Raw genomic sequence first — 26,908 nt, 5'->3', positions numbered from 1 at the left:
GACCTGAAGAGACCACATCCCTAGCGACAAAAGGTGATTCAATCTTCATGACCTGTTAGACTCACTGTTTCTTTGACAAGAATGTCACCAACGGTGCTTATTCAGTGTCAAATACAAAGGAGCGGGTATGTCTATAAGGTGAAGGCAGTGCTGTGTAGCGATACCTTAGCTGACAGCATAGCTTCATCAAGGCAGCACGCTGAAATTTATTGGTATCCCTAAACAAACGGGACAACTAGCCCAGGCATAGCTATACCTCAGATGTGTCGATATTAATATTAGAAGCTGAGCTAATTTACTCTGACACATCCAAAGGACCTCTGTTCATTATATGTATGTTGACTTATTTGTCTTACTCTGTTCCAGAAAACTGATTTGCTTTAAAAAAATCATAACAGCTAGGCTCCTTTAAAAAAAGACAACAAAACCCAATTTCATTTAGGGCTTGAAGGCACCTTACTCTTCCCATTCCCCTCAGAAATAGTTCCTTCAGGTTCCGTGTTAAAGCTCCTATTTTGCACATAGGAGCACAAACAGGATAATACCGAAATCAAAGTCATTCACAACCCAACCTCCTTTGGAAAGCTGAGATTTTTCTTGCAACTCTTCTGGATCACAAGCAAATTTACAATGTGGATCTGACTTCCAAAAAAAGGAAACATGAAATTAAGGTAGAGTATTTTTTAGAAACATAGCAAAGCATTAATCACTAATAAATGACTGTTTTACATGGCAGAATGTCTCCTTTTCTTCAAATTATGAAACCTTTATGTGTCATTTACAAGGGCACAAATGCAAGTGTAAGGCAACTGGTCAGATATTCCCTTCTGACTGGCAGCCAGAATTGCACACCTCATCTGCTGCAAAATACCATAGTCATTTAAGTGAGAATAACATCTTTGTTGCAGCTGAAGCTAGAAACCTCTTAAACATTCCCTGATGTGACAGGAGCTATTCAGTTCAGCCCCAGCATCCCTAAGACACTGCAGTGCCAACAGATACGTATTGGCCATGCTCATAAGTTAATGCAGGTCTCAACTCACAGACAATATTTCCATTCACATTTCTGATTCTTCTTCCATCTTACCATTTACAACCATCACTAGATACTCTGTAAGTGTGCACGGTTAAGTCTGCTGTGACTTTATGAACAGACACTGCCTTTTGGATTTACAGTCCCCAGATCAAAGTAATTTTGATCTTTCCTTTCTTCAGTGGCTAAAAGGCTTGGTAGGTGCAAACAAAAACTTGTAAATCCACTTCCTAGAACAAAACAAAATTGCCAGAAATGACCAGGTAAACACCACTCACATGCTTTTGTAGTGGTCAAAAGAAAGAAGCACCTTTGAACACTAATTGCAGAGAATCATGCTAAGACAAATGTTGGAAGCTTATTGGAAGTTTCATGAATATACTGGGCACCTGCATAAAACATCAACTAATTAAATCGTCTAGACAGAAAAAGTTATTTAAAAGGGTACATTTAATACTTAACAACAAAAACGCAGCAAAAGCCATGCTAACGATATTGCAGCATTTTATAAAGCATGGATGACTTGTGGTTTTCCAAAGCAAATAAGAGAAACACCAATGTTATGAATAAATCCAAGGAACAACCAAAACTGTCACTAAGGAAAATTTTCGCAGATGATAAAGCAATTTCATTCACTATCCAAGACCTTACTTGCTGGTACAGTTGCGGTCTTAGCGCCGAGTTCTCAATCATAGTGTGAACCATGGTGATTAAAGGTTCATTCTCTTTCATCTATTTCAAATCAGGAGGAGCATACAGCAAACATCAGTTTACAGCATGGCTAGATTTGAAAGACGACACTGTAAAATATAGCCTCTACTTTAATTTTTTCTAATAATGCAGTAGATTACATTTTATCCCATGCTTTTTATATATTCCATCATTCAGTAATATCAACATCTGAAAAGTTTAATAATAGCAAATAAATGTAGCAAAAACACATAAATGCTGAAAACCAATCTAATATTTATTGACCAACACTCTCCCTTTTTAAAAAATAAAAATGCTTAAAATAAGCCTGCCTTTGCACGATATTGAAATGAAAAGTATTACTGGGTTATGCAATAGGAACACTCAAACCTTTATCAGAAAACCTTTAAAATCATAAATATAATAACTCAATGTACATTAAAAAGATATAAACATTCCCAGACTCTGAATATTGAAGTGATGTTCAGACTTACGTTCATGTATCACAAAATGCCTTTATATACTGCACTGATTTATATACTTAGGAGCTTTGACTATTTTGGAACTGGTCAGACATTTTCAATAACAATTAGTATTTATTGATATGTGTGCAAATGTCATAACCACATACTTTGATTATTACAGTAAAATTGCATACATTTAGGATTTCAGAAAAGTATGCAACAGAGAATAGTTTGGGATTTTTGGTTTTAAAAAGGAGACTTTCCTAACAGTAAGGGAAAAATTAGGAAAACCGATAGTTTTCCTCTCAAAAAGAAACTGCAAAGTCACTTAATGCACAAGCCCCTCCTGTTTTTGCTGGAAACTTCAGGACCTCTTCAGCAATACCTGTTTTCAAGCATGGTTACACAGGAAGGAAGTGCGTGTATGAATATTTATGATCTTTCACTCTGTCTTTATGTATATATAAGCACTCACCATGAATGTGCATGGCAAGGTTTTGTTTCACAGATTGAAATGCATCAGAAAGCTTGAGTTTTTGATGCCTTTTGGAATTTCTTGCCCCTAATTATTTAGGGAAAAAACCTAACTTGCACGTTTGGAGAAGTATTTTTTTTTCTCCTTTTGGGAAATACATTTTTCTTGTTATAGATAGAGGACCTTTTTGTTGTTGTTGTTGTTGTTTTTTATACATAGTAAAGTCTGATCAGCTAAGTTAATCACCCAATAAAGAGCACCTTATCTTATGAAGGCAAGTTTATGATGCTCTGTTTGTTCAAGGCAAGAAAAAACCCCAAACAAGCAACCCCTCCCACTCGCGCCATCATCTATAGCGTACATAAACAGAAAACTAGAACTGACACAAGAAGTTGTTCTCCCTTTACGCTAAAATTTTGTCCTGAGAGCGGGTGCACTGGGTGATACCAAAAGATATCTCAATAGTAATATCAACAACAAGGTCCAAAGCCAAGCAATCAAACTACAGCCAACCGAAATATCTGTAAAAGAAAATTTCCTCTGAGGTTGAAAGATTTTACTAGGAGTGCACTGGTTTGGATGCATTGTAATTAGGAGGATTTCAACACCTTCAGGCTCTTTGGCTAATTCTTTTTTACAATATTTCAAATTTTACCTTTCTGACCGATAACAGACAACGCTGGAATTGATTTCTGTGGAACTGTTCAAAGATCATTTTCATCCAGATTAGAAAAGAAGCAAAGTGGATTTACTCGAAAGATGATCTGAAGTAATGTTTTGTCCTCCAGCCAGCTGCAACTTTGATTTATAGGACTTCTTCCAATATTTTTACTGCCATTGGTGCTTAACCACGCTTATCTAACACTGTTTGCAAAGGCCAGTTATTTCCAGAAAAGCTCCAGCTCCCTAAGCCCTTATGGAACAAAGATCAAAACCTAGATAATTGGTAAGGTAATGCCAACCAAGGAGTCTTTGTAACAGTCAAATATAGCGAGCTTTTTTTCCCCTTCAGGAAATAACGTTTGCAAAAAAATACTGACATTTAGCTATTGAGAAGTTCTTGAGGGAGTATGTATCTGTCACAAACCTTCTGCTAACTAAAGCTAGCACACACACAAGGCAATGGGTACTGAAGAACTGGCAAAGTAAACCAGAGTTATGCAGGACACAATGGCAAGTCCCATGCCCTAAAAGGTGAAGAGGATACCTATTTTGTGTTCTTAAAGTATTATCACGAGGCTACTCCTAAAACGAAGTTGGACACTATTCACGTTGAATAAATAGCTGAAGGAAAAATAATTTGCTTGTTCATAACAGAAATAAACCTTGCTTTTCTCTCAGTTCAGAAAAAAAATAGTATTTGTGTGCAGTAAAGGACACCTTTTAGATCCTATGTATAATACTAATAGTATTATGCTCACGCAGTCTCTCCAATTAAAGACGTCACAAAACTTGGAATTAAGATTTTTCATAAGCAAACTGAAGTGTGAACTGCCTGATGCCACACAGTGGTAAAACCAAATAAAAACCAGCAGTCTTGCCTTTATCACTTTTTATTTCTAGAAAATAACTCTTTCTCCCCAGAAGTGATGCTTCATCTTTGCTTTTATCTTTACTGATGCAATATATAAAAGCATTTTCCAGTTGGAAACAATGAAACAAAACCTCCTTGACATAAGATCCATACGAACAGCTACATTATTTATGAGCGAGCATCTGAGTGGGTATTTTGTGTTTGAAACTGTAAAGTCAAGCTATTAACAATTTTTCTCCTCCTTCCTTTTCCTAAATTCTCTTCCCTGTTTGATAACACCCTACACAGATGACATTTCAGTATATGCCATTCTGGTGGCAGCCATCAGCTGCAACAGTGGCTCCCTACCAGGTCAGCTGCCCTCACTGATGAGATAAGACCGTATGTCACGGGTGACAAAAGACTGAGCTCTGATTGGCAGTTGTATCCATTTCATCTCAAGCTTCCTGAAGGTAAAAGCAGTGGCACTAGGACGTGACCAAGCTTTTCTCCCACCTTTCCTCTGCTCTTTAATCTTCTGTCCAAAAAAAACCAACCCCAGAAGGAAAAAGCACTTTTCCTTCCTGCCTTCTTTTTACAGCAATGCTGCCTCCAGCACAGACTTTTTTCACCCTACAGAGCCCCTGTCCTTGTGCCTCCCTTCTTCCTCTTGGTGGGGGGAAAGGGGAAAAAGCAGCAGCAGAAAGAACAGCAGTGGTGGCTGGGTCAGCTCACTCTACCTTTTCCAGACAACCTGAAAAATACAAGAGTATTTGTATGTTGCTAAAATAGGACAGAATTTTAGGCTGAAACACAAGATATCAGATATAATAAAGGATATCTGTCAGCTCTACCCAAATCCCCTTGTACTATTCCAGCCTCCTTTAATTTACTACCTTTTCCTAGAACCACCTTCAGCATCTCAGAGAGAGGGTGGTGAAGAGAACAGAAGCAAAACACCACGACAGTATGGATGTTGGCTGTAGGACCTTCATTCCTTTATTTGACAACTTCTTGTTCAAGTTCTGTTTATTTTTATGCACCCTTTGAAAACTGAAAGAAACTAAAAATGAAAGTACCAGCAGCAGTATATGCACAACTTAACACCTAAACTATTCACCAAAATAGCCATTTCAAAAAACAGAAACAAACAAACAAAAAAGACTAAATGAAATTTAGTAGAGCTTCTACTGTGACAAATCAGCCTGGGATATGCTGAGATCAATATGAGAATACATATGGAGAGTTCTACACAGATAGCTTGAGCTCAGTAGAAAATAATTTTTCGGCCAAAGAAAAGTGTTACTATCAACATAAAATTAAGAAGCATACTAAAAGACTGGTTTGCTGGAATTCTCCGTAGTAACAGAAAGATTCAAGTGGGATCTCCTGCCATGGCTTTATTTACAAAGGAGAAGAAAGAACGGTGTCTAGCTTTTATTTGAAAAAAAAAACCCCCACAACTGTGTTCCAACTTTTCAATACTATTATTGTAATTGCTGGGTACAAATACATTAAGGAGACTGTTGGCTTGGATTTAGCAATACACAATAAGTGATCCCTTAAAATTTGATAATGCACAAGACTGAGACTGTATGTGCCCTCATAACATGTCCCACGTTGGCAAACAAATCATCATCGTTGCCTAGCGGTTGCTAGCTGTGTCAAAGAACTACTATGTAAAAGGCAAATGAGTCTCTCCTGCCTCTCTATGAACCTTGAGCCAGCAGAGTGGTTCACAACCTCACTTTAAAAAAAGAAGGATGCCTGACAATCATTCTTTTGGCCACAAGATATCAAAGAAATCATATGGCTGTATATAAGTACGTCAGTCTCTCCAATCTTTTTTTCCTCTATCTCTGAACTCCAACAACAACAACAAAAATTCTGAAAGCATAATGCGAAAATGTCAAAAAGCGTAACATAAGAATTTCTAAGCATCTCGAAAGGAAACAGCAGTACGAAAAAATAGTATGACTTAAAAAAGGCTATGGGATATTCTTGAGCCTTGATAAGAAAAGCCACCTAGCCAGTAGACAACAACTTACTGCAACAGCATAAAAGTTACCCTCCCTACACGTGCATTTTAGTCTGCTTGAAAATTTACCAGTGCAACCTCGGTACCAACTTACTAATTATTATGTACAGTACTGAATTCTTTGTGACCAAAAAGGTGAGACTAGAAGTTAACAGGACTGGAGTTCCACCACGTGCTCTAGGCAAAGCAGGTTTTAACACTATTTTCAGAGATAAATTAGGTATTTCCACTCATATTTAAAGTACATTGGACATTTAAAATTCAAAGAGGGCAAGTGATTATGCAAGCTGGTTACAGATGTGGATAATGAGGAGGAAAGGCCTCAATTAGACTAAAAGAAACTTTTTTCTTTTTTTTAATTCTTTCCAACATAAAGGAAAAGTGATAATGGACAAAGTAACAAAAAGACATAAATGAGATACCACCCCAAGAAGCAATGGTACTCAAAGCAAAAAGACTCTCAGGGGGATTTATTTTGTACAGGTAGGTGGCAGTATTATATTAAAACAAGGAGGGAAAAAAAAAAAAAAGAAAGAAAAAATTATCAGAAACTGGGACAAGTATTCCAACCTGCTCTTCCATGATTTTGTGATGAAGGTAATATATTTTAAACTTGATCATGATTTCTTATGGTAAGAAGTGCAGTGATTTCTTGCATCTCTGGTAGGGGTAATTATTGTACATTTAAAAGATTTAGACACTTCCCCAAATTAATGTTTACCACATCACATTTCTAAATTTTATCTGATGCGAGTAAAAAGAAATTCCTTTTTAGCACTTTGCATGTTATACATGGGCAAATCTCTCCATTTAGTCCTGTCTGTTATAATGGCAAGCTTGGCTAATCAAGCAACAGCATAGTATGTAGTTTTACACTTCATAAGGACAGCTGTCCTTTCTTGGCAATGAATTACACTGATGAAGACGGAATTATTCCCTTATTCCAAAACATTATGAACTGGAAATATTTGAGTTGGATGAAATATTTTGATCTAATTTAGCAAGCAGTTTTTCCCTACTCTTTTGGACCTCCTGCAGGCCCTTAAGACAAGACAGAGATGTTTAGAAATGCATTGCCATCTAACTGAATTGGTCACAATTCACACCTTGTTTCTAAGGGATAATAGGAAAATAAAATCACTGGGTGAATCAAGCACGTGTGTGTGTGTGTGTCTGTGCGCATGTGTGGTTTTGAATAATCTATTGAAATCCTATTACAGAAACCTGTACGACTGTTCTAAGAACAGTTGGTTTTAAGTGTAAGGCTGAAAAATTTCATTAAAAGAAAGAACATTAGAAAAAGAAGAAAAGCTGTAGCAATTTTTATATTTTTAACTAAACAAACACCTAGCTGCTTAATTTTTTTCTAAGCACTTACGACTGCCTTTATAAGTGCTAGCAAAAATTTCCCATTTAAAAACTTCTTACACGCAACTATTACAGAGGTCCCATCTGATCATGCAACAAAGCCATAAAAAGAGGTATGTGATATCACAATTCTTCACTTGGCAATCAATTATGTTAGTGAAGACAGAATTGTACCCTCAACTCCATAAGTTATCAGAAATTGTAAAGAAGTGAAATCTTCTTACATAAATCTTTAAGAAATAACTGAGTAAAAGGAGAACAAGTAATGAGCCATGCTAGGACTTGTTTAAAACATTTTTTCATGTTTGACTTCCCTTTAATTGAATGCCCTGTAGAAACATCTAACTCTTCTTAATTCAGAAAACTAAAATCATCAGAAGTACTAATTTTCTATAAAATGCACGTGTGTCATATGCACTTGGATAATATATTACAACTTTGGTTAAAAATGATAAAATGCTACAGTTAGTGTTACTATAAGAAGGAAATGAAGAACAGAAAAATTAATTGTTGAGTGGCTACTATATTCTGACAAATTTTAAATTGAAGGATTTTTTTCCATTACATGTCAAATTTGTATTGATTAAGATATTCTGTGCTACTTAAAACAGGCATGTATTAAATATCCAACTTCATAAAAAGCCCTGAAAATCCTTCTCCCCAAATATTTCCAGCTTGATAGGAGCAGGCAAAAACCATTAAGAAATTTAAACACACAAGAAAATTGCAAATCCCACCTGATGATCCAAATATATGGCATTCCTTTGAAGATGATGTGAAAGAATCTCATTCTAGCGGGCAGCAGTCAGGAGGAAAAAGGAAAGTGACAGAAGGTGCAGAATGCATGAAAAGAGCTTTAAAAGATGTGAACTAGACAGCGATCTTTGTTTTACATAGAAATATAATGCTGCTTTTATCTCCTTTTTTTTGGTGAACTGTTAACAAGTTTTGATCCCAAAAAAGAAGTGATGAAAGTTTGCCACGAATCAGACTATGAACTATTACATTACATTTTGGTTTTACATACAAAATACAGTGAGCTCATGTAAATGTCTACTATACAGACAACTATAAACCCTTTGATAAATCTGTGTTTTGAACATGTCCTGATTTTCGTACACAGATTACAAATAAGATTGTATCTGATATGAGGCAGTATAAACAATAAATTAATCTCTTGATACACCACTACTAATTTCGCTTATAATACCAATAGGTTAAAACCCTTTAATTTTAAACTGAACTACAACATATTTTAAAATATTCCTATGTAATTTTGACTCAGGTAATATCAAAAAGCTATCAGTAAAGCCTCAAAGGGTTAATAGCAGAACATCACACACACAAAGAACCCACGTTACTCTATTCTACTCCCACAACAGTCAGAGAATTTTGCACTAATGGTACAATGTAAAATTTGATTAATGAATGACTATAAGTTAGTGAGAATGGTACATGACACACATTGCTTTATAGCTGACCTTTGGGCTGCTGGCCTCAAGTTTTAGTTGCATGAGCTGTGCTAGTGTGTGTTCCCGGATACTACTCAGTTCAGCTTGCTGCCGTCTCAGCTTTATTAGCAGCAGCGTGAGCTCCTCTGGCTGCAGGAGTGCAGTGTAAGAAGCCAAAGAGTAGAAAAAAGGTTAATTGGTATCCTGAACAACACTTAATTAAAATAAGGGTTCTTAGTATCTTTCTTACAAAAACTTTCTAGAGTGATACAACAAAAGATACACCATTTTTCCCAAATTGACCACTTTCAAATATGTAATGAAGGGTTAAGTTTTAACTACACAAACAGCTATAATATTGTAACATTCTGTACAAAGGACAAAAAAAAAAAGTGAGGATATTGCATGAGAAAGTCTACAGCCCCCACACTTTTTCTGAAATGCCTATCAAATTGATGATATTGACTGAAGTGAAGGGGGAGATAATTCCAGCCCTCAGGCTATCATTATCTGTACATGGATAGCCATTTGAGCTTGGTGAAAGAATCAAAAAAATTCCCTCAAGAAGATTTAGTTTCTAAAATAATTCTTCAAAAGCATGCATCGAAATTCAGAGTAAATGAAAACACCATGATAATTGAACTACATCAGAAACAATCTTGCACAAAATAAAACTGCACAAGCATGACAAAAATAATCTTCTGTCCCACCTTCCACAGGTCTGAGGCTACCAGTTAATTTATTGCTTTACTTTTATAGGTGTACAATACAGCCTTAGGAAGGGATGAAGAACAGCATTTAAAACCCAAGATTATATATAATGGAAGTACAGTCACTCTCAAACAAGTATTTGTCAGGTAATTCCACACAGATCAGTTTGTGTAACTCTACCTAAACCATTCCTGGGAACCACTTCTATTAACAATACTTTAAAGAAAACAAAATACTTAACATGACAAGTATTTTTGTTATGTTCCTGTTTGCTTCTGTTTCTTACACTTCTCCAGAAGTCAATCTTATAAGAGGTTAAATATTCATCCAGCATTTCAATTTTCTCACAAGTTCCGAGTTAAAAAAAACCCCAAACTCAAAACACAAAAACCCCCTAAACCCCTGCTTGCTCTCTCCCACAGTCACAGAATTTCCCCAAAGCAAAGTAGTAAAGAAAAAAAGCTCCAGAGAACCAAATATTAAATTACTGAAAAACAAACACCCATTTCTTAGAATAAAGAAGAAAAATCCCTGAGAATAAGCATGGCACTGGCACCGTTGTGAGCTCGTACCAAAGTAGCCCACGAGAGGGAGCAAGGGATTCCCACACAGCTTCAGTTGTCAAAACCATTTGCTTTGAGGGAAAAACACCACCAAAGCCAAATTGTCTAATGGCCAATCTTCCTCTTATAGTACTCTTTCAATACCTGGATTTAAAATACTTAATTTCAGAAAATAAGCATAAGAATCTAGACTGCTATACAAGACATTTTCAAGTTCTCTCCAGAAATCAGTAGCAATGCTTTCAGTCTGAAAATTAACATCATTTCACAGCACAAGAAAACGTATTTTTAGAAATGAGAGAACTGAAAGTAGCATCTTCAAACAAAAGGCACAGTGAATCACTTTTTCAAGATCAAAACTTTTCTTGGGATGTTCTGCAAAGCCCAATTTTAGTGCATTAGGAATAAAATAATAAATAAATAATTAAATCCAATGTTTGCAAACTTTTTTTCCATAGAGGAGCCCATCAAACAGCAATTCCTACTCCTCTCTACACATTCATAAGGTTTCAAACATTTTTGCTGCTTTTGATACAGCTCTCAGCACTCTTGCAACAACCGCAACACAGAATTTTGTTTAAAGAGCTACCTACAGGTTTCCTCCTCTGGCCCCTGCAACGATTGTGCTGTGGGCAGGACTTCTGGTTTCTACAGGCAGAAGCTTGGACCTCCTTGCCCCCTACCCCACTCACTGGCCCAGCTCCAGCAGCAGAGCCCAGGAGAGCTGATGGGGCCATGAACCCAAAGAAACGTCTACGGAAGACAAGGCGCAGAGAGAAGGCGCCAGCTGCCACAAGCCAACCCGTAAGTTGCTGAAGGTGCCAGGGATTCATGCTGGGAAGTGCAAGAAACAGGGGTGAAGGCAGTGGAAGGATTGACCGGGGAGCTGTTGCCCACAGTATGATTCAAAATCTGTGTTCTCAATTTGTAACTGTCTCAAACAGTAATTTCAGATGGACAGAGAAAGATTATGGAAAGGTGACAAAAACTCGTAAATAAATGTAGTAAATTTAGGACAATTTCTTGGCTTTTGGCTAAAAGTCATGTTTCAATTAGGAAGGTGGACAGTATTCCCCAATACTACTTTGATGAAATAGCTTCAAGGAGAGTTTCAATTCTATCACAGAAAAATGGGAGATGTCAGAAAGGACATCATTTTACCAAATGCTGTTTTAGCATCTTTAAGCTTTCCAAAAAAGGTAAACGTTATTTCTAGGATTTTCTAAATAGTTAATGGAGAAATAAGTGTTCTGTGATGTATTCTACCCTCTCCTACAAATTTCTGTAATGTATCAAAGACGATTAAAAAAAATAAATCTGTATTTCTCAAAGAAAATCTGGAGTCAGTGGCTACACAATTTTCTCAGAATTCAATGTAACCACAGAGTACTACTTTATTTGCTTTAAAAATCCCTAATAATTAAAACAAAGGCTACATTAAATGCAAGCTTTGAATACAATAAAACTCTGCATACTTAAAGACTTATTCTTAAGAAGAAACTCATGTAGTAAATAAAAATCCAACTCACTGTTTTGCCTTGGAGGCTCTGAGGAGTAACAGGCTGTAAACTCAGACCTGCTGGCATTGACCTTCTGTCGGGCACAAAGACATGCTGTACAAAAACAAAATAGCACAGTATGATCCACTGTTATCTAAAGACTCAACAACTACAAAACGCTACAGAAAAAGTCAAGCCAACTTCATGCTCATGACAAATTTGCTATGATTTGTGCCAGCCTTGGCCAGTCATGCTCCCTGCTGATCTACCATCTAGGACACTCGAGTAGCCAACCTCTAACTTCTAGAAATAACCCAGCTTTCATCATTCAATTAACAGTCCTCCCTCACAGCTGTTGCCCTAATCATAGCCCATGTAAACAGCAACAATTTTAGTTTTTCACCCACTGCTGAAAGTTGTTGTTTAAAAACCTAAGAGGTCTATATAGATGGAGTTTAAATCTTAAACTGATTTCAGATTACGCACCTCTTAAAAACAGGTTTGTGTTTCTAAGTTAATGGAAAAAGCTAGTTGTGTAACTAAAAAAACCACAAACCAAATAGCATGAAAAACTGAAGGTAAATAAGAATCTTGTCTAAAAGATGCTAAATATGAAATGAAATACTAGCATAAAATGTTCCACAAGGAAAAAAAATATGAGAAAGCAAAACATGGCTGAAAGGACAAGTAAGCACATGCTCTGCAGCACTGACCCTAGTGGTATTTCCCTGAGTTGTGAGCAGCACTGATTACTGTATTTCCAGTGCAGCTGAGACAAAGGACATCAAAACAAAATGATTCCTTTGTTGATAAGCACCTAAGAACTTTCAAAAAAGAAGACTTAGTAAACAACTGTAAGATGTTTAAACTGCTTTAAGATGCAGTTAAGATTTTTTTTCCTGCCTCAAGAGACATAAAGACACCTGAGAGAACGATTTAGCAAAAAGTTTCAGGAGCATTTTAGAAAAACTCTAGTTTCACATTTAACTTAAAGATTTTTTTTTTTTTAAATGTAATGTCCAAACTATTAAAAAATTAGGCATACCACAAGTATGATGGATATAGCAGAGCCATATACGGCACCCAGGTAATTGTGTGTCTCACTCATTGATGAGGACAAGCAAAGTTACGCTAGTCAGGCACTAAGGTTGCGTGCAAATAGACTCTGATCTTCTCTAGTGATCTCCCTAATAACTCAAAGGTATCAAAAAAAAAATTACTACACTCAGTTTTCTGCTGGAACTCAAGGCAGCCAAACTTGTGGCTGAAGAACAGAAAACAGCATGTGGAAGGAAATCGGGGATTTTCAATCCTCTTAGAGTTCCAGCTAAAAAAGCTAGAAGGGAGAAAGATGTCTGTACATACAACAAACGATTCTGAATAATTTGCCTATTGACTCCTTTTCTTTCCTTTAGAGAAACCTAATACCATGGACAGAAATATTCACCTGGTGGATTAGAAAAATACCTTTTTACAATCTTTAGGTTTTTATATGCTTTTTAAAATCAAATCTTTCTCCATGAAAACTTGATGTAATTTCATCTTCATTATAATAAAATATACTACAGTGAGAGGTGAGTTTTACAGTAACGGTACGCTTCTACTAAAAATCCTTATAAATGAGATTTTTAACTATTAAAATAAGTATTTTACCTTGGCATGATGTGTCCTGTGTCTGCGATCAATAGTTACATCTCCCCTTTGCACTGGTGAAGACACTTCCGATCTGTAAGTCCGCTGTGGGGAATATCCTTGGAAACCAGCGATTGAACCATGAGAAGGTGAGGTGGGAATCGAATGCATTGTCTGATCAGAAATATTAATCATAGTTTTTGGGCTACTTAAAGTACTGTGTCTAGTAAGAGTTGTTTGCTTATTGTAAAACTGACGTTGCTGCCATTCATAGAGCTGCCACATTGTGTCATCCCGCATCGACCTCCGTTTTTCTTCGGCTGTTACTGGTCCTATGGCTCTATCGTAAGCCGACGGCGTTACGCTGCAGAGGCTCTCTGGCCGTGCTTTGCTGTTTCTTGGCAGTGTTCTGTAGCCTTCCGGGTACCGAGGTAGACCTTGAGGTCGATGGCTTGGCATGTTTCTTGGTAATGTCTGATACGAGATTATGCTGAAACATAAATTTTCTTTTTATTAGTGGACAGCATTAATATTATGGCAATATGAAGTTTTTTAATATTGGTTAGGTTTATCGAGCTAACTTTTTTTTTTTTAATACTACAAGTGCCATTTTAAAAACACGCAAGAAAATCAAGACAATTAAAGATCAACTATACTGACTGAATGCACCGTAGCAGCTGAAAAGGGATCCTATCCCTCATGAGCTGCGTGATTACTATGGAGTTTTGAAAGCTTTGAAGTTCTATACTGTTTCCATATGAGCCCATTTTAAATGTTTTCTTTTTCAAAAGTGAAAAAGTCTCCTGTTGTTTCCCTAAAAACATCTTGGACATAAAAAAAAATATGATTTAACAGCAGACCAAGGAAAAACAGCAAGAATTGTCTAATGAAGTTGTGTTTTGCAATTGTCAATGACAAGCCATTCTGTATCAGCTATTCAAGCGAAACAAATAGCAAAATATTTCTTTGTTTGATAATAATATTTTATTGCTTTTCAACTCGGATATGAATTCAAAGGCTTATTCTTTAATTTGTTGCCACATTAAAATTCTAGAGTGCTACAGTCATTTAGCAACTTTCAGCATTAGTTGAAGTGCAAAATTTTCCATATGGAGTATCGATGCATGCCTAAGTATGACAAAGCATTTCTTGTTTTTTTCAGAGGACAAAATCTAGGTCATAAACATTGATTCATTCAATCCTCATCTAAAATTCAGATGAGCACCTCTTAAAGCCTTTTGCTACTGATCACATCCATGATAGATGCTTGCCCAGAGACAACAGAACTGATCTCAAATTGGACATGATTCAGCCATCAGAGGGCAGCAGCTTCTTCTAGCTACACCCCAGACTAATTCAAACTAAAATCCCTGCCATCAAGAGGGACCAGAATCTGAAGATGGTTTTGAATGACTTCAGTGCCACAAAAAAGTTAAAGAAATGATGTAGGGCAAATGGCAAGGTAAACCAGTACTATGCATGTTAGATCCTTATGGAATAACTATCAAGGAAATTGATGATGGTAAAACCTACTTTTCACTGTAAAAAGTTAAGCTGAGTATTTATGATCACCTGTAACATTTTGGATATGAAAACTGCTATAATGAGCTTTACATACAAAATCTGTTACAGTTTCTGAAGCTTTCCAAGAATTAATGAAGTATTATCCCCATTTTGTAGACTGGAGAGCTTTACATTCTTGCAAAAAAATTATAAAAAAAGGGAGATGGATTCTAAATCCTATTCTTTTGCTGCAAAACCTGCTTAAATACCTCTAAATTTCTTCACGTAACATACCATTAATGATAAGGGCTTTTCTCCATCTCCATATTTAAAAAACAAACAGCCAAGACACTTTTGGGTTCAATTTCTAAGTTTCAAAATATTATTTTAGCTATTCACAAACAGATATGGTGAAGGCTGATATTTTCATGAAGGTATCTGGTAGCTAGATACACCTCACTCATTGAAGATCCTCTCCCATTTCATTACTTAAATGGGTAGTGTAATCCTGTTGGCTCCTTTAAATATCCCAGGCAACTTGCAGAAAAGCTGTCTGAAGTTCTTACTATGTAAAGATAGCAATTTAAAGTCTACATGCAATTACTTATATTCTAGAATATTCATTTTCTATTGGTAAACCATGAAAACCACCTCAATATGAAGCTTTGTTTTACATCATTGGTGAATCTGTTTTGATTTTATCAAATGTCCTGTTGATATTTGCAGAAATGCCATTCTAGTCAAATCCAAACCAACCCAACTCTAGACAGTACTGCAGCATATACAGCTGCCTTGCACACAAGGGGAAACTGTGGCAGCCAGTCAAGCAGACATACACACTGTGAGGTTCCAAAATATTTCTGCAACTGTAATGATAAATAGCTCCCTATGAAAGTTCCCATATAAAAAAAAAGGCTCCCACAGGAGTTTATAGACTCCGTGTAGTGACCCTTAGAGGTTGTCTCTAGGATTACTGTTGGGTAGCAATAATGGTTCTGGTGTCCAAGGGTTCTGGACTATTTGGGAAAGTGACTTTGCTCCTAAAGCTTTAGGGGATCAGTTCTGCAATGTTATGAATACCCTCAGATTGAAAACTCAAATTAGTCCTTCATCCTAAAGAATGCAAATACCAGCTGGCCCACAATACAGAACTTCTACGTACATATCAAGCAAAGGATGGCAGAGTGAACACTGAAAACCAGTGCTGCAGAGCAGGCATTTATTACTCAGGACGAGGCTTATACGGGCAAGGTGGGGAGACAGAGGCTCACATCCTGGGTTAGCAGCATGTGCTGGTTTTGGCTGGGATAGAGTTAATTTTCCTCACAGTAGCTAGTAAGGGGCTATGGTTTGGAATTGTGCTGGAAACAGCATTTTGATAACATAGGGTTGTTTTTGTTATAGAGAGTTGTTTTTTTTACCACTGAGCAGTGCTTACAGAGAGCCAAGGCCTTTTCTGCTTTATCTCAAACCCACGAGTATTCTCACTTTTACCCTTCCAATCTCTCCCCCATTCCACCACGGAGGGAGTGAGCAAACCGCTGCGTGGTGCTTAACTGCCGGCTGGGGTTAAACCATGACAGTCCTTTTTGGCACCCAGTGTGGGGTTTGAGGAGTTCAAGATAACGACAGATTTGATTAGAACGTGCGAGATCGAACTTATAGCTGTTATTGCTGTTTAGCTATTAATTGGCAGGCTCCTGTGCTTGTCATGGGGCTTGCTTGCCTTACTGTATAGTAGAGTCTTGTGGTCATCAGTGGCTGCTTTTTACTTTAACTGCTCACTGTAGTGCTGTACTGTTTATCATCTCACTGTGCTCTGCCTGGGAACATTCTGGTAACAGCGATGGTGCTGCTGTACTGGACAGGCTGGAACTCAAGTGTGAACTCAAATCGAAGGGACTGTGACCTGTGGATGAGTCCACGTGGGAGCAGGACACCCCAAAGCGTCTGTGGCCGTGAACAAGTCCACACTGGAGCAGGCATATCTCAAAGCGTCTGTGGCTGTGACTACATCTGTGCCACAGCAGGTATGCCTCTGAAGGGATTGTGGCCCAATGGTAAGTCCATGCTGCAGCAGGTACACCTTGAAGCATCAGTAGCTGTGCATGAGCTCATGCTGGAGCACCTCAAAGCATGTGGCCAGGGATAAGTCCATGACAGAGCAGGTTTACTTCTGAAGGGACTGTTGCTGTTAGTAAGGCCATGCTGGAGCAGTTACACCTCTGAAGGCATTCTGGCCCATGGACAAGGCCATGCTGGAACAGGTGCACCTCTAAGCGACTGTGGCTGTGGGTAAGTCTATGTCGCAGCAGATGTACCCCTGGAGAGACTGTGGCTCATAGATAAGGCTCCACTTGGAGCAGACATACCCCTAAGGGACTGCAGTCTGTGGATAAGTCCAAGCCAGAGTAGGGACAAGGGGAAGAGTTCATTGCAGCTGGGGGAAGGAGAAGGAAGGGGAACACATGACACATTTGGAGTGATGGCATTTGTGTTCCCCAGTAACCGTTACGCGTGATGGAGCCCTGCTTTCCTGGAGATGGCTGAACACCTGCCTGCCCATGGGAAGTGGTGAATGAATTCCTTGCTTTGCTTTGCTTTGCTTGTGTGCGCGGCTTTTGCTTTACCTATTAAACTGTCTTTATCTCAAACTGTGAGTTTTCTCACTTTTACCCTTCCGATTCTCTCCTCTGTTCTGCCATGGCAGTGAGCAAGCGGCTGCATGGGGCTAAGCTGCTGGCTGGGGTCAAACCACAACACAGCAAAGAACCTCACTTAGTACCATGCAACCCCTCTGTATTTTTTCGCATTTGACAAAGACTGCTCAAGTGAACCACTTTTGGTGAAAACATTTACTCGTAACTGACTTGTGCAAAATTAATTCAATAAAATGATACTGAAGTGGAATGGTTTTAAATTTTATTGAAAAACATTTATTTTTGGTTTGAAAAAAAGTTTGTCTTCCTCAAGGCATCAGTTATCTTTATTCATGTGGTTCTTGCAAAACTGTATGTCTAGATCCATGGAAAGGGCAGATAACAGCTTTAAGAATTAAAAACTACGTTGCTGTCATTCTCATTAATTTCTCAGGCAAACTACTAAGAGGTCAGCCTGTTCCTCTAAATAATTAATAATTTTACAGTGAACCCTCTTCACTGCATATTGAGGACAGCTAACAGCTCCTATTTTATGTACAGTTATTTAATTGAACTTGTTTGTTAACATATTAGTATTCTTAAAGTCCTAATTTTTTCAGTCTGACACACCAGAGATACTCAGTTTGGTCCTCCATGATTTCTCTAACACATTAGAGAGACCGATGCAATGGAAAGCATCTTTATTAAAAGTCAGCAACTTTTCCCCGTTAAGTGAAGACTACTTTTCTCAAAAATTAAAGTTATGAGTTGAACAGGTCTTACTACAAACAGTCTTATTAGCCTCTCACCTCAGCCTGAAGCTTTAAGTTAAACTGGAGTTTCTTTCTACTCTCATTCACCAATTTCAATTCTGCTTAAATTTTTGTCTCCAGCCAGAAAACTAGCAATCTGAACAAAAATCAAATTTAAATGAAATCACATTCTAAAGGTATCACTATACATTAGAAATTCCACACAAAGCAAAGAAGATAGCTCAAGGCCGATTTTTTTTCAGTTTGCTACTTTTATGTAGAACTGCATTGGAAAGCACACCCTTTGTGCTATCAACGCCACCCTTATTTAAGCAACAAGTGTCCTCTACTGTCAAGAATAAAATATTGTTAATTAGTAATGTATTGTTAACAGTACTTCCCTGTATTTGATTCCCACAATGAAATCAGTTTTAGGGTTTTTATACTTGTTTGCAATTGAAAAATGGCACAGCTATTCAAATTTCTACTGCTTGGTTGCAAGTTTTACAGTCCAATTAAAAAAAATCTAATTGCATTGAAGAGCCTTCTCAGTTCTCATTATGCAAGCACGCATAATAAACTAAATTTCAGAGTGTGCAAGTTGCTGTCTGTACTGCAAGTTCAAACTTGATCAAACGGCTTATGTTGAGTATTTCATGAAACATCACATTAACGATTCCTAATAATATTTAATGAGGGACTAAAGGCAATGAGGAAATCTTCAACCAATTTTGGCAAGTGTAAGTCAAACTAATGCAAATTTTTCAAGTTTTTGCAAAAACTTAAAAGCTCCCCAACCCCCCTATTTCACAATTTGCAGAAAACACATTTGCTGAACTTGGTTCTATCTTAAGCTGTGCTCTGGCATCCATCTATACACAAACTCCCTAATTTACAGCTCTTCAAAATACGTCCTGTGATAACATCTCCATACTTCCTATCTAATGTAATATTAAAAACTTTTATATTTTACTGCTAGAGCTGCTTGTCTGTAAGCCAGCCTGGAAGCAATGTCCCTACACTTCTGTCAGACAGAGAAATTGCTATCGGCACAAGATTCAATATTGTCAATCATTCGCACATAATTTTAAAGCTTCATAAATAAGCACTGGAACTCAATATTAGAAATGGGAGATGTTTAATTTCATGAGAAGAGAAGCTTTAAGCATCACGTTACTTAGATTTCTAGGACTTACTCTTAGGTAAAGCTTCTCTCTCTCTCTCTCTTCAATTAAAGCTTGTTTAAAGCTTAAAAGCTCCCTGGAAGATCTTTGAATAATTTTAAATAAAATATTATTAGAAGAATTTGTGAACAAGTATGCAGAAGACAGGGCAATTTCAAGAACAGATTTTAAGAGGAAAAAAGAACTATGATTGATGACACCTTCTCTCTGCGAGGATAAATAAACAGATTTTTAACACCCCAAAAGGGTTTCTGGCCATTTTTATTAAGTTATTGATATAGTTTACTTAATAAATAATCAAATGTTAATAAAACAGAAGCTTTAATAAATCTGTTCTGAACAGTCATCCAGGCACTTCTTACAGAGAACAACAAATTATATAGGTATGTAATATAGACCAAAACCTACAGAATCTACCAAGATACAAGTCTAAGTATTATTTGCGGGAAAGTCTAGAAAAAAAAAAATTATTACATAGTACTTACCCTCTTGTTTCCTCTTCTTGTCCTTTTCCTCTTTGTATTTTAATCCATTGTTCCAACTGCAGCATTGAATTAGTTCTCTGCATAACTCGTTCAGACTCCATATGTGACTGAACCGCATTGTGCTGACCTCCATCTCCAGCGTCTGCCAGGACAACACCAACAGCTTTATTCTCAGACCCATTTAAATGAACTGGTCTGAAGTGTCCAGCCTGAATCGTGGTTATGGGTAAAGTCCTGTATTCAGACCCCAAAGGATTTAACTTTACACTGTTAATTTTCGTTAATGGTTTATCTTGCCCAACTTTCTGGAATCCATATTTTTCAGCTTCCAAAGCTTTCTTCTCTTCATTTTTGTTCACTTCTTTATTTCTCTGGTTATTTTGTGCCTCTGGCTTAATTAGCACCCGATGATTTGAAATATTATTCGCCTCTCGAGGTGATGTATTTTCAGTGGTTAACTTCTCTAGTCTGGAAAGGAATATATGACAAACTATATCAACAAAACAATTTAAAAATATAATAATAAAAAAGAAAAGTGAATATATATTGGTGTTTATTGGGGCTATTTCAGTGAATCCCTGTCCAGATATTTTACACCATTATCTTGTCTCTGAGAGAGAAATCCAGGACATATTTTCACAATAATCAAGGACAGGGGTTTTTGTTGTTGTTGTTGTTTTGGGGTTTTTTTGGTGGGTTTTTTTGTTTGTTTTTAAGGTGGTGGTGTTTTGGTTTGTTTTTCGTTTCTTTGGTTTGGTTTTTTTTTTGTTGGAGAGTGAGTGTTTTTTCTTCCACGCTTCTCTTTCTTTGCTATTTTAAGAGCATTTACAACATGGGGTAAATTTTTTAAGCCACCGTCCAATTAACCCTCTAGGAAAAAAAACCCAACAAACAAAAAACGTGCGCAAGAGGAAATAAAGCCAGAGTCTGAAAAAGTGGATGTTAAGTTCCTGGAGGGCTGGACACTCAAACAGTAAAAATATTCAGTGGCTCTCCAAAAGCTACAGCTTCCAGATGTCAACAGCCCGAAATTCAGATGATTTGTTAAGCCATGTTTAGAAATGGTAGCAGATTACATTGTTGACCAGCTTGTGATTCACAATACTGCTGAATTTAACATATAATGAGCTCCTTTAAAGAAAGCAAACAACTTTTCATGGTCACTGGCATCAATTAGGTTTCTCTGGTATGTTATCACTTTAGCTGGCACACGTCTTGTGGAAAATAACTGTGGCTTCCCTAATTTTAAGGGGGAAAATAGCTGCTGACTTAGGGAACTGTACCACAAAAATAATGATATTTTTAGAACAGTTACTGCTTTACAGTACTTACACGAGTACTCAATGTATGCATTTCATTAGCTATCTTCATTTTAAAATTTCAAAATGTCAAGAAGCTGTATTTTTTTTTTCATACTGGGACATGAACTGAACATACAGCTTAGTGCCTTTTTTTTCCAGTTTACCAGGAAAAAAAAACACAAATCCTTAAGATGTTTTGATCAACATTTTTTGGTACAGGAGGAAAGAAGATGAAGAGAGATAATTCTTTAAGATTACATCTCTCTATAAAACCAAACCAAGAACCAAACTTTATTTAAAGATGATGTCAAATTAACCTTCAACACACCTTTAACCTTTGCATGCGCATTATTCATCTTTGTACCTGTGTCCAGTTCAAGTGCCTAGTCTGTGTGTAAAAAGGCCATCACACACAAAACTGATCAAGAGCACAAGTATGACCGTTCCTCTGAAAAATACTCTAATTCCAAGTAGACTGAATACATAGTTGTAAGCATTTTTGCCTATCCCGTCTTGAACAAGAGGTTTAAAGGTCCAACAAGTCTACACTTCCCCAACAGATTATTTAAGCCATGAATTCCCAATAGGCCAACAACTATGTGGGACAGAACCCCAGCAAATATATAAAGGACTGAAAACTGTAAGGTCCTTATAAAATACTACCCACTGCTAATAATAACGGACACTTAATTTTAAATGCAATTCTCATTACCACTCTACTCTTGCTATGAATTCTGCACGATGTGAAAGGAATCAAGAGAATCCTGCCTTGACAAGTACACCATTTCAAACGTGTCAGAAAAAGCGAGACATCAATGTCCTCTGCATACTGTGTGTGAGTTAGGATGAAATGCTCGTGCACTTTGCATGTTAACAAGGGGTGTGATATTTTTTTTGCCCATGCTTCTTCCTGACATAGTTGTGATGATCCCAATCTCTGCTTGATACTTCATAATGTTATAAAAGTCCTCCAAAATTCACTGATATTACTATAAGTAGCTCAAAATAGTCCTTTGCTTTCAGTGATTATTCCTGAGCTGCTGACGTGAAAGCATACACACACCCCAAATGTACTGCAAATGAAAACATTCATATCAGTAATCTAACACGAACATCTCTTAGTGTTTAAAAATAGTGCTGATGCATATAGCCTGGTTTTTTCTCATACATCACTATTAAATGCAGAGGTTAGATACATCTCATGTTTTCTGCTAGCAGAAAGGAGAAGGTATTAGTTCAGCCAACCGTAACTGTTAGAGAAAAAAAATCTCTAAGTAGAACCAGTTTTTATGTAGACTTTTGCGGGGGAGGACACTTGGTGGAACTGCTATACCTACATCATGTTTTCTATAATTTCCAAGTATCAGCAAAGAAATGCTATGCTAATCTTCTACTGCAATTTAAAAGTGAGGTGTTTTCTTTTTATTTCCATCCCCCAAGACTTTAAACTGTTCCAATACCACACATTTCTGCCTAGGTTCCTTCTCAAGGTTATGGAAAAAAACCTGGACCAACCTCCTCCCTCCCACCTCAAAACTATACTAACCAGTGTTCTGCCACAAAATAAAGGAATTCCCCAAACAGAAAAGTGAATGAAAGACTCCATTTCCCACAATTATCAAGTCAAAAAAGGGTGTTAAAATTTCAGTTTTCAGCCAGTGCTCAAGAGTTTACAAACAAATGCAAGGACTACTTGCAAATAATCCTAAACACGGGCATTAATACACGCAACATGCCTTAATAGTACCATCTAGCCCCTGATATAGCACTTCATATCAATCTCCCTCAAGGTGCTTTACAGCAGAGAAGCAGTTGCCATTTTACAGATGGAAAATCTGTGGTGCAGAGGAATAATGACATCTCTAAGGACATTCATCAGATATGTGGCAAAGTGAAGACATGGCACAGTGTTCGACTCACGCTATCATGCTACTTTCCACTGTAGATCTTAATTAAAAACCAACAAACCCTAAAATCACAGAATTGTTTTTCCATGCAGGCTCTATGCTATATCACTTGTTGCTATGGTTATACACACCAGAGCCAAGTGTTTATATTTGACACTCTCTGCGATGGCATACAGGCTGAATGACTGACATTCAAATAGACTTCTGGGCCCTCCTTTAACTTTGTGCATCAAATCAGTCAACTCAGTGTGAGCAAAAGATCTCTTTCTACAGCAAAGAATCCAAATGGGAAAGAATTATCAGAAACTAATAGGTAAATGTAAGAAAAATAAATCCATATTTATATTTGGCTCCGTATTTTTATCTAGCTCTCAAACACACACTCAACAAGACTTACAGGGCACTTTGAGGATGGGAGAGGGAGAAGACGAAGAGAATGAGCATCGAACACGTCTTTCAGCATATGCTGAATGAAATTTATAAATTTCTACATCCAAACAGGAATAATATGTATGGAACAGTAATGCGGGAAACGTACTATTTTCTGCTGGTTTATATAAATAGATAATTCTGAAAGGGTTGGGGGCGGCGGGGAGCATGTACTTAAGTATCAGATGGACGTGAGGACTGTCATTTAACAAAGCCAGGCAGAGGCATTTGAAAAGACAAAGGCATCTTTTCCAAACACAGTGACGTCAGTAACCCCCACTGTGGATGTCGCTATGCTAACAAGTACTCTTTTGGCAGCTTAGCTTATGCTGTTCAGGGAAACTAACTACACTAGCAGGAGAAAAAACCAAAAAAGTCTTTTCTTAGTACATGCTGCATCACTCAGAAGAAACAAAGGCTCTAGCACACACGGCTGACAGTGAAAGGATAGAAAAATGATGCTCTTAAACATGGGAGAGCAGAGAAATCAGCTTTTAGGGTAAAAATGATAAATCACTATGCTGGTGGATATTAGCACCTACAAACATAAGCAAGGAATCAGTACTCATAGATACAACTTAACTGCAGTGATACAATGTGGAATGAGCAAGATGTTTTGCTAATCCAGAGAGGTTGTTTGATATCATATTTTGAGTCATAAGCTTTTTATTTTTTTTATTTGTTTTTTATTTGAGTCATAAGTTCCTCACTGACTAAAGTATTTGTGTTTAATGATGTACTGAGACCTATCAAAATAATTAAACTTGAATTTACTATCTAGGTGAAGTTAAAACGTGTTTAGAAAGGAGTAATTACAGTTAACTAATATGATCAAATAATATTTGCCCTTCCCAGCAGTTATGCATCAGAAGGGCGTTTTACTGCTGACTGCAGATCAGTTCTAAAAGAAATGGTTACATTTTTTATTTTCTTACCTCAGTATCTAATATCTGTATTATGTGGCTAACTATAGGTGGACAGTAAGAGTATTTTATGGAAAACTGGGCAAAACTCCTACAACATTTTAAATATTCCTTTTATCTTTTTTCTCTCCAAGGAACTCAACATCCTCAGAAAAATAAAGATACAGATTGTAGCTCTGAAATTATTTAAAGCTGAAACATTCAATTTAACAGACTGTTGGGTTTCAATTTCCAGAGTATTATAAGCAGTGAAGTACCTTGACTTCTAGATGTAAAGAACTATATTGTAAAAACTCTGACTTATCATTGGGCAATTTATATTAACAAGTACTTAAGAGTGGCTCAGCACCAGCTTGCATAATCACAGAATCACAGAATGGTTTGGGTTGGAAGGGACCTCAAAGACCATCTAGTTCCAACCCCCCTGCCATGGGCAGGGACACCCTCCTCTAGACCAGGTTGCCCAAAGCCTCATCCAACCTGGCCTTAAAACACTTCCAGGGATGGGGCATCCACAACCTCTCTGGGCAACCTGTTCCAGGGCCTCACCACAATAACAGTAAAGAATTTCTTTCTCACATCTAATCTAAATCGACCCTCCTTCAGCTTAAACACATTACCCCTTGTCCTGTCACTACACTCCCTGATAAACAGTCCCTCACCATCTTTCCTGTAGGCCCCCTTTAGATACTGGTAAGCTGCAATTAGATCTCCCCGGAGCCGCCTCTTCTCCAGGCTGAACAATCCCAACTCTCTCAGCCTGTCCTCATAGGAGAGGTGCTCCATCCCTCTGATCAGCTTCGTGGCCCTCCTCTGGACTTGCTCCAGCAGCTCCATGTCTCTCCTGTACTGGGGCCCCCAGAGCTGGACACAGTACTCCAGGTGGGCTCTCACAAGAGCAGAGGAGAGGGGCAGGATCCCCTCCCTTGACCTGCTGGTCACGCCTCTTTTGATGCAGCCCAGGACACAGTTGGCTTTCTGGGCTGCAAGCGCACACTGCTGGCTCATGTTGAGCTTCCCATCAATCAATACCCCCAAGTCCTTCTCCTCAGGGCTGCTTTCGATCCATTCCTCGCCCAGCCTATAGTCGTGCTTGGGGCTGGGCTGACCCACGTGCAGGACCTTGCACTTGGCCTTGTTGAACTTCATGCAGTTCATACAGGCCCACCTCTCCAGCCTGTCAAGGTCCCTCTGGATGGCATCCTTTCCCTCCAGCGTGTTGACCCCACCACGCAGCTTGGTGTCGTCGGCAAACTTGCTGAGGGTGCACTCGATCCCACTGTCCATGTCGCTGACAAAAACATTAAACAGTGCTGGTCCCAGTACTGACCCCTGAGGAATGCCACTCATCACCGTTCTCCACTTGCACATTGAGCCGTTGACCACAATTCTTTCAGTGCAACCATCCAGCCAATTCCTTATTCACCGAGTGGTCCATCCATCGAATCCATGTCTCTCCAATTTAGAGACAAGGATGTCATGCGGGACAGTGTCAAATGCCTTGCACAAGTCCAGGTAGATGATGTCAGTTGCTCTTCCCTTGTCCACCAATACATATTTAAGTAAGTTCTTAGTAAATCTATTGTACCCTAAGTATCTAGTCTGTTAGAAAACTGTATTCAGTACAATGTTAGAACCTCTAGAAAAAACAGAATTGAGAAAGGCAGGCACAGGCTGAATTTGACTGAACCAAAATCATTTATGCTTAGAGCTATGTGCATGCCAAACTTTAGGTTACTTAGAGATGAGGTAATACAATACTTAATACTTAACAGATTTTTGCAGGGCAGAAACAGTATTTCTTCTGGATAAGATCATATCCTGTTACATGGTTCATTTTAAGAACTGGTTTGATAGCCAAAAGATGGATTTTTTTTAGAAAACAGATGTCTGAAGGATTTTCTTCCTCATTATAGCTAACAGACATGAAAGTCTTCAAGACTTCACTGGTCTTGAAATGTATTTTCTCTCAAGTAATTATTTCAAGACTACTAACAAACTTTTCAAAGAGGTCACATCTACTTCTGTTTCGTTCTAAAGTTTCTTCCCTGAATTAAAACAAGATAGTGTTACATAAAGTGCTTTTCTTGTTGCTTTTCTGATACTTGTTTTGGCTGTTGGCAAGTCCGTTCTGCCCATGATACCCAGGCAGAAAACGACTGATTTTGCTTCTGAGTGCTCTTCTACTTGTTTAGTGTGCTACACTGATTCACCAAGAAGTGAGATAAGCACCTGAAGCAGTGCAAGGCAGATTGCAGGAGTATGTATAGCTGGATGAAAAGTGTCAGATAAGCTCAGCTGTATTGGGAATCCCCACTGTTTGCCTATACACTGCCAAGCACCTGAAA

The 26,908-nt window shown here is 37.8% G+C and overlaps 1 protein-coding gene across 19 annotated transcripts in view; it reads right to left on the bottom strand.

The window, feature by feature from the left end:
• PLEKHA5 (pleckstrin homology domain containing A5) overlaps positions 1-26,908 on the bottom strand; it is a 181,405-nt gene that overhangs the window by 31,219 nt on the left and 123,278 nt on the right. For 8 of the 19 annotated variants that reach the window (XM_054824543.1, XM_054824568.1, XM_054824560.1 and 5 more), the window contains 6 exons: positions 20,001-20,468; positions 13,459-13,927; positions 11,836-11,919; positions 9,063-9,182; positions 8,319-8,372; positions 1,685-1,765 (listed from right to left, as the gene is read on the bottom strand). In XM_054824543.1, the coding sequence (XP_054680518.1) occupies positions 1,685-1,765; positions 8,319-8,372; positions 9,063-9,182; positions 11,836-11,919; positions 13,459-13,927; positions 20,001-20,468 (1,276 nt within the window). The remainder of the gene's footprint in view (positions 1-1,684; positions 1,766-8,318; positions 8,373-9,062; positions 9,183-11,835; positions 11,920-13,458; positions 13,928-20,000; positions 20,469-26,908) is intronic. The other 11 variants (XM_054824693.1, XM_054824577.1, XM_054824678.1 and 8 more) reach the window with 3 other exon arrangements.

The sequence above is a fragment of the Grus americana genome, chromosome 1 (genome assembly GCF_028858705.1).
Source record: "Grus americana isolate bGruAme1 chromosome 1, bGruAme1.mat, whole genome shotgun sequence".
In the NCBI taxonomy this organism is placed as follows: Eukaryota; Metazoa; Chordata; class Aves; order Gruiformes; family Gruidae; genus Grus; species Grus americana.
The sequence above is the reverse complement of the archived record's forward strand: the minus strand, read 5'-3'. Positions and strand labels throughout refer to the sequence as shown.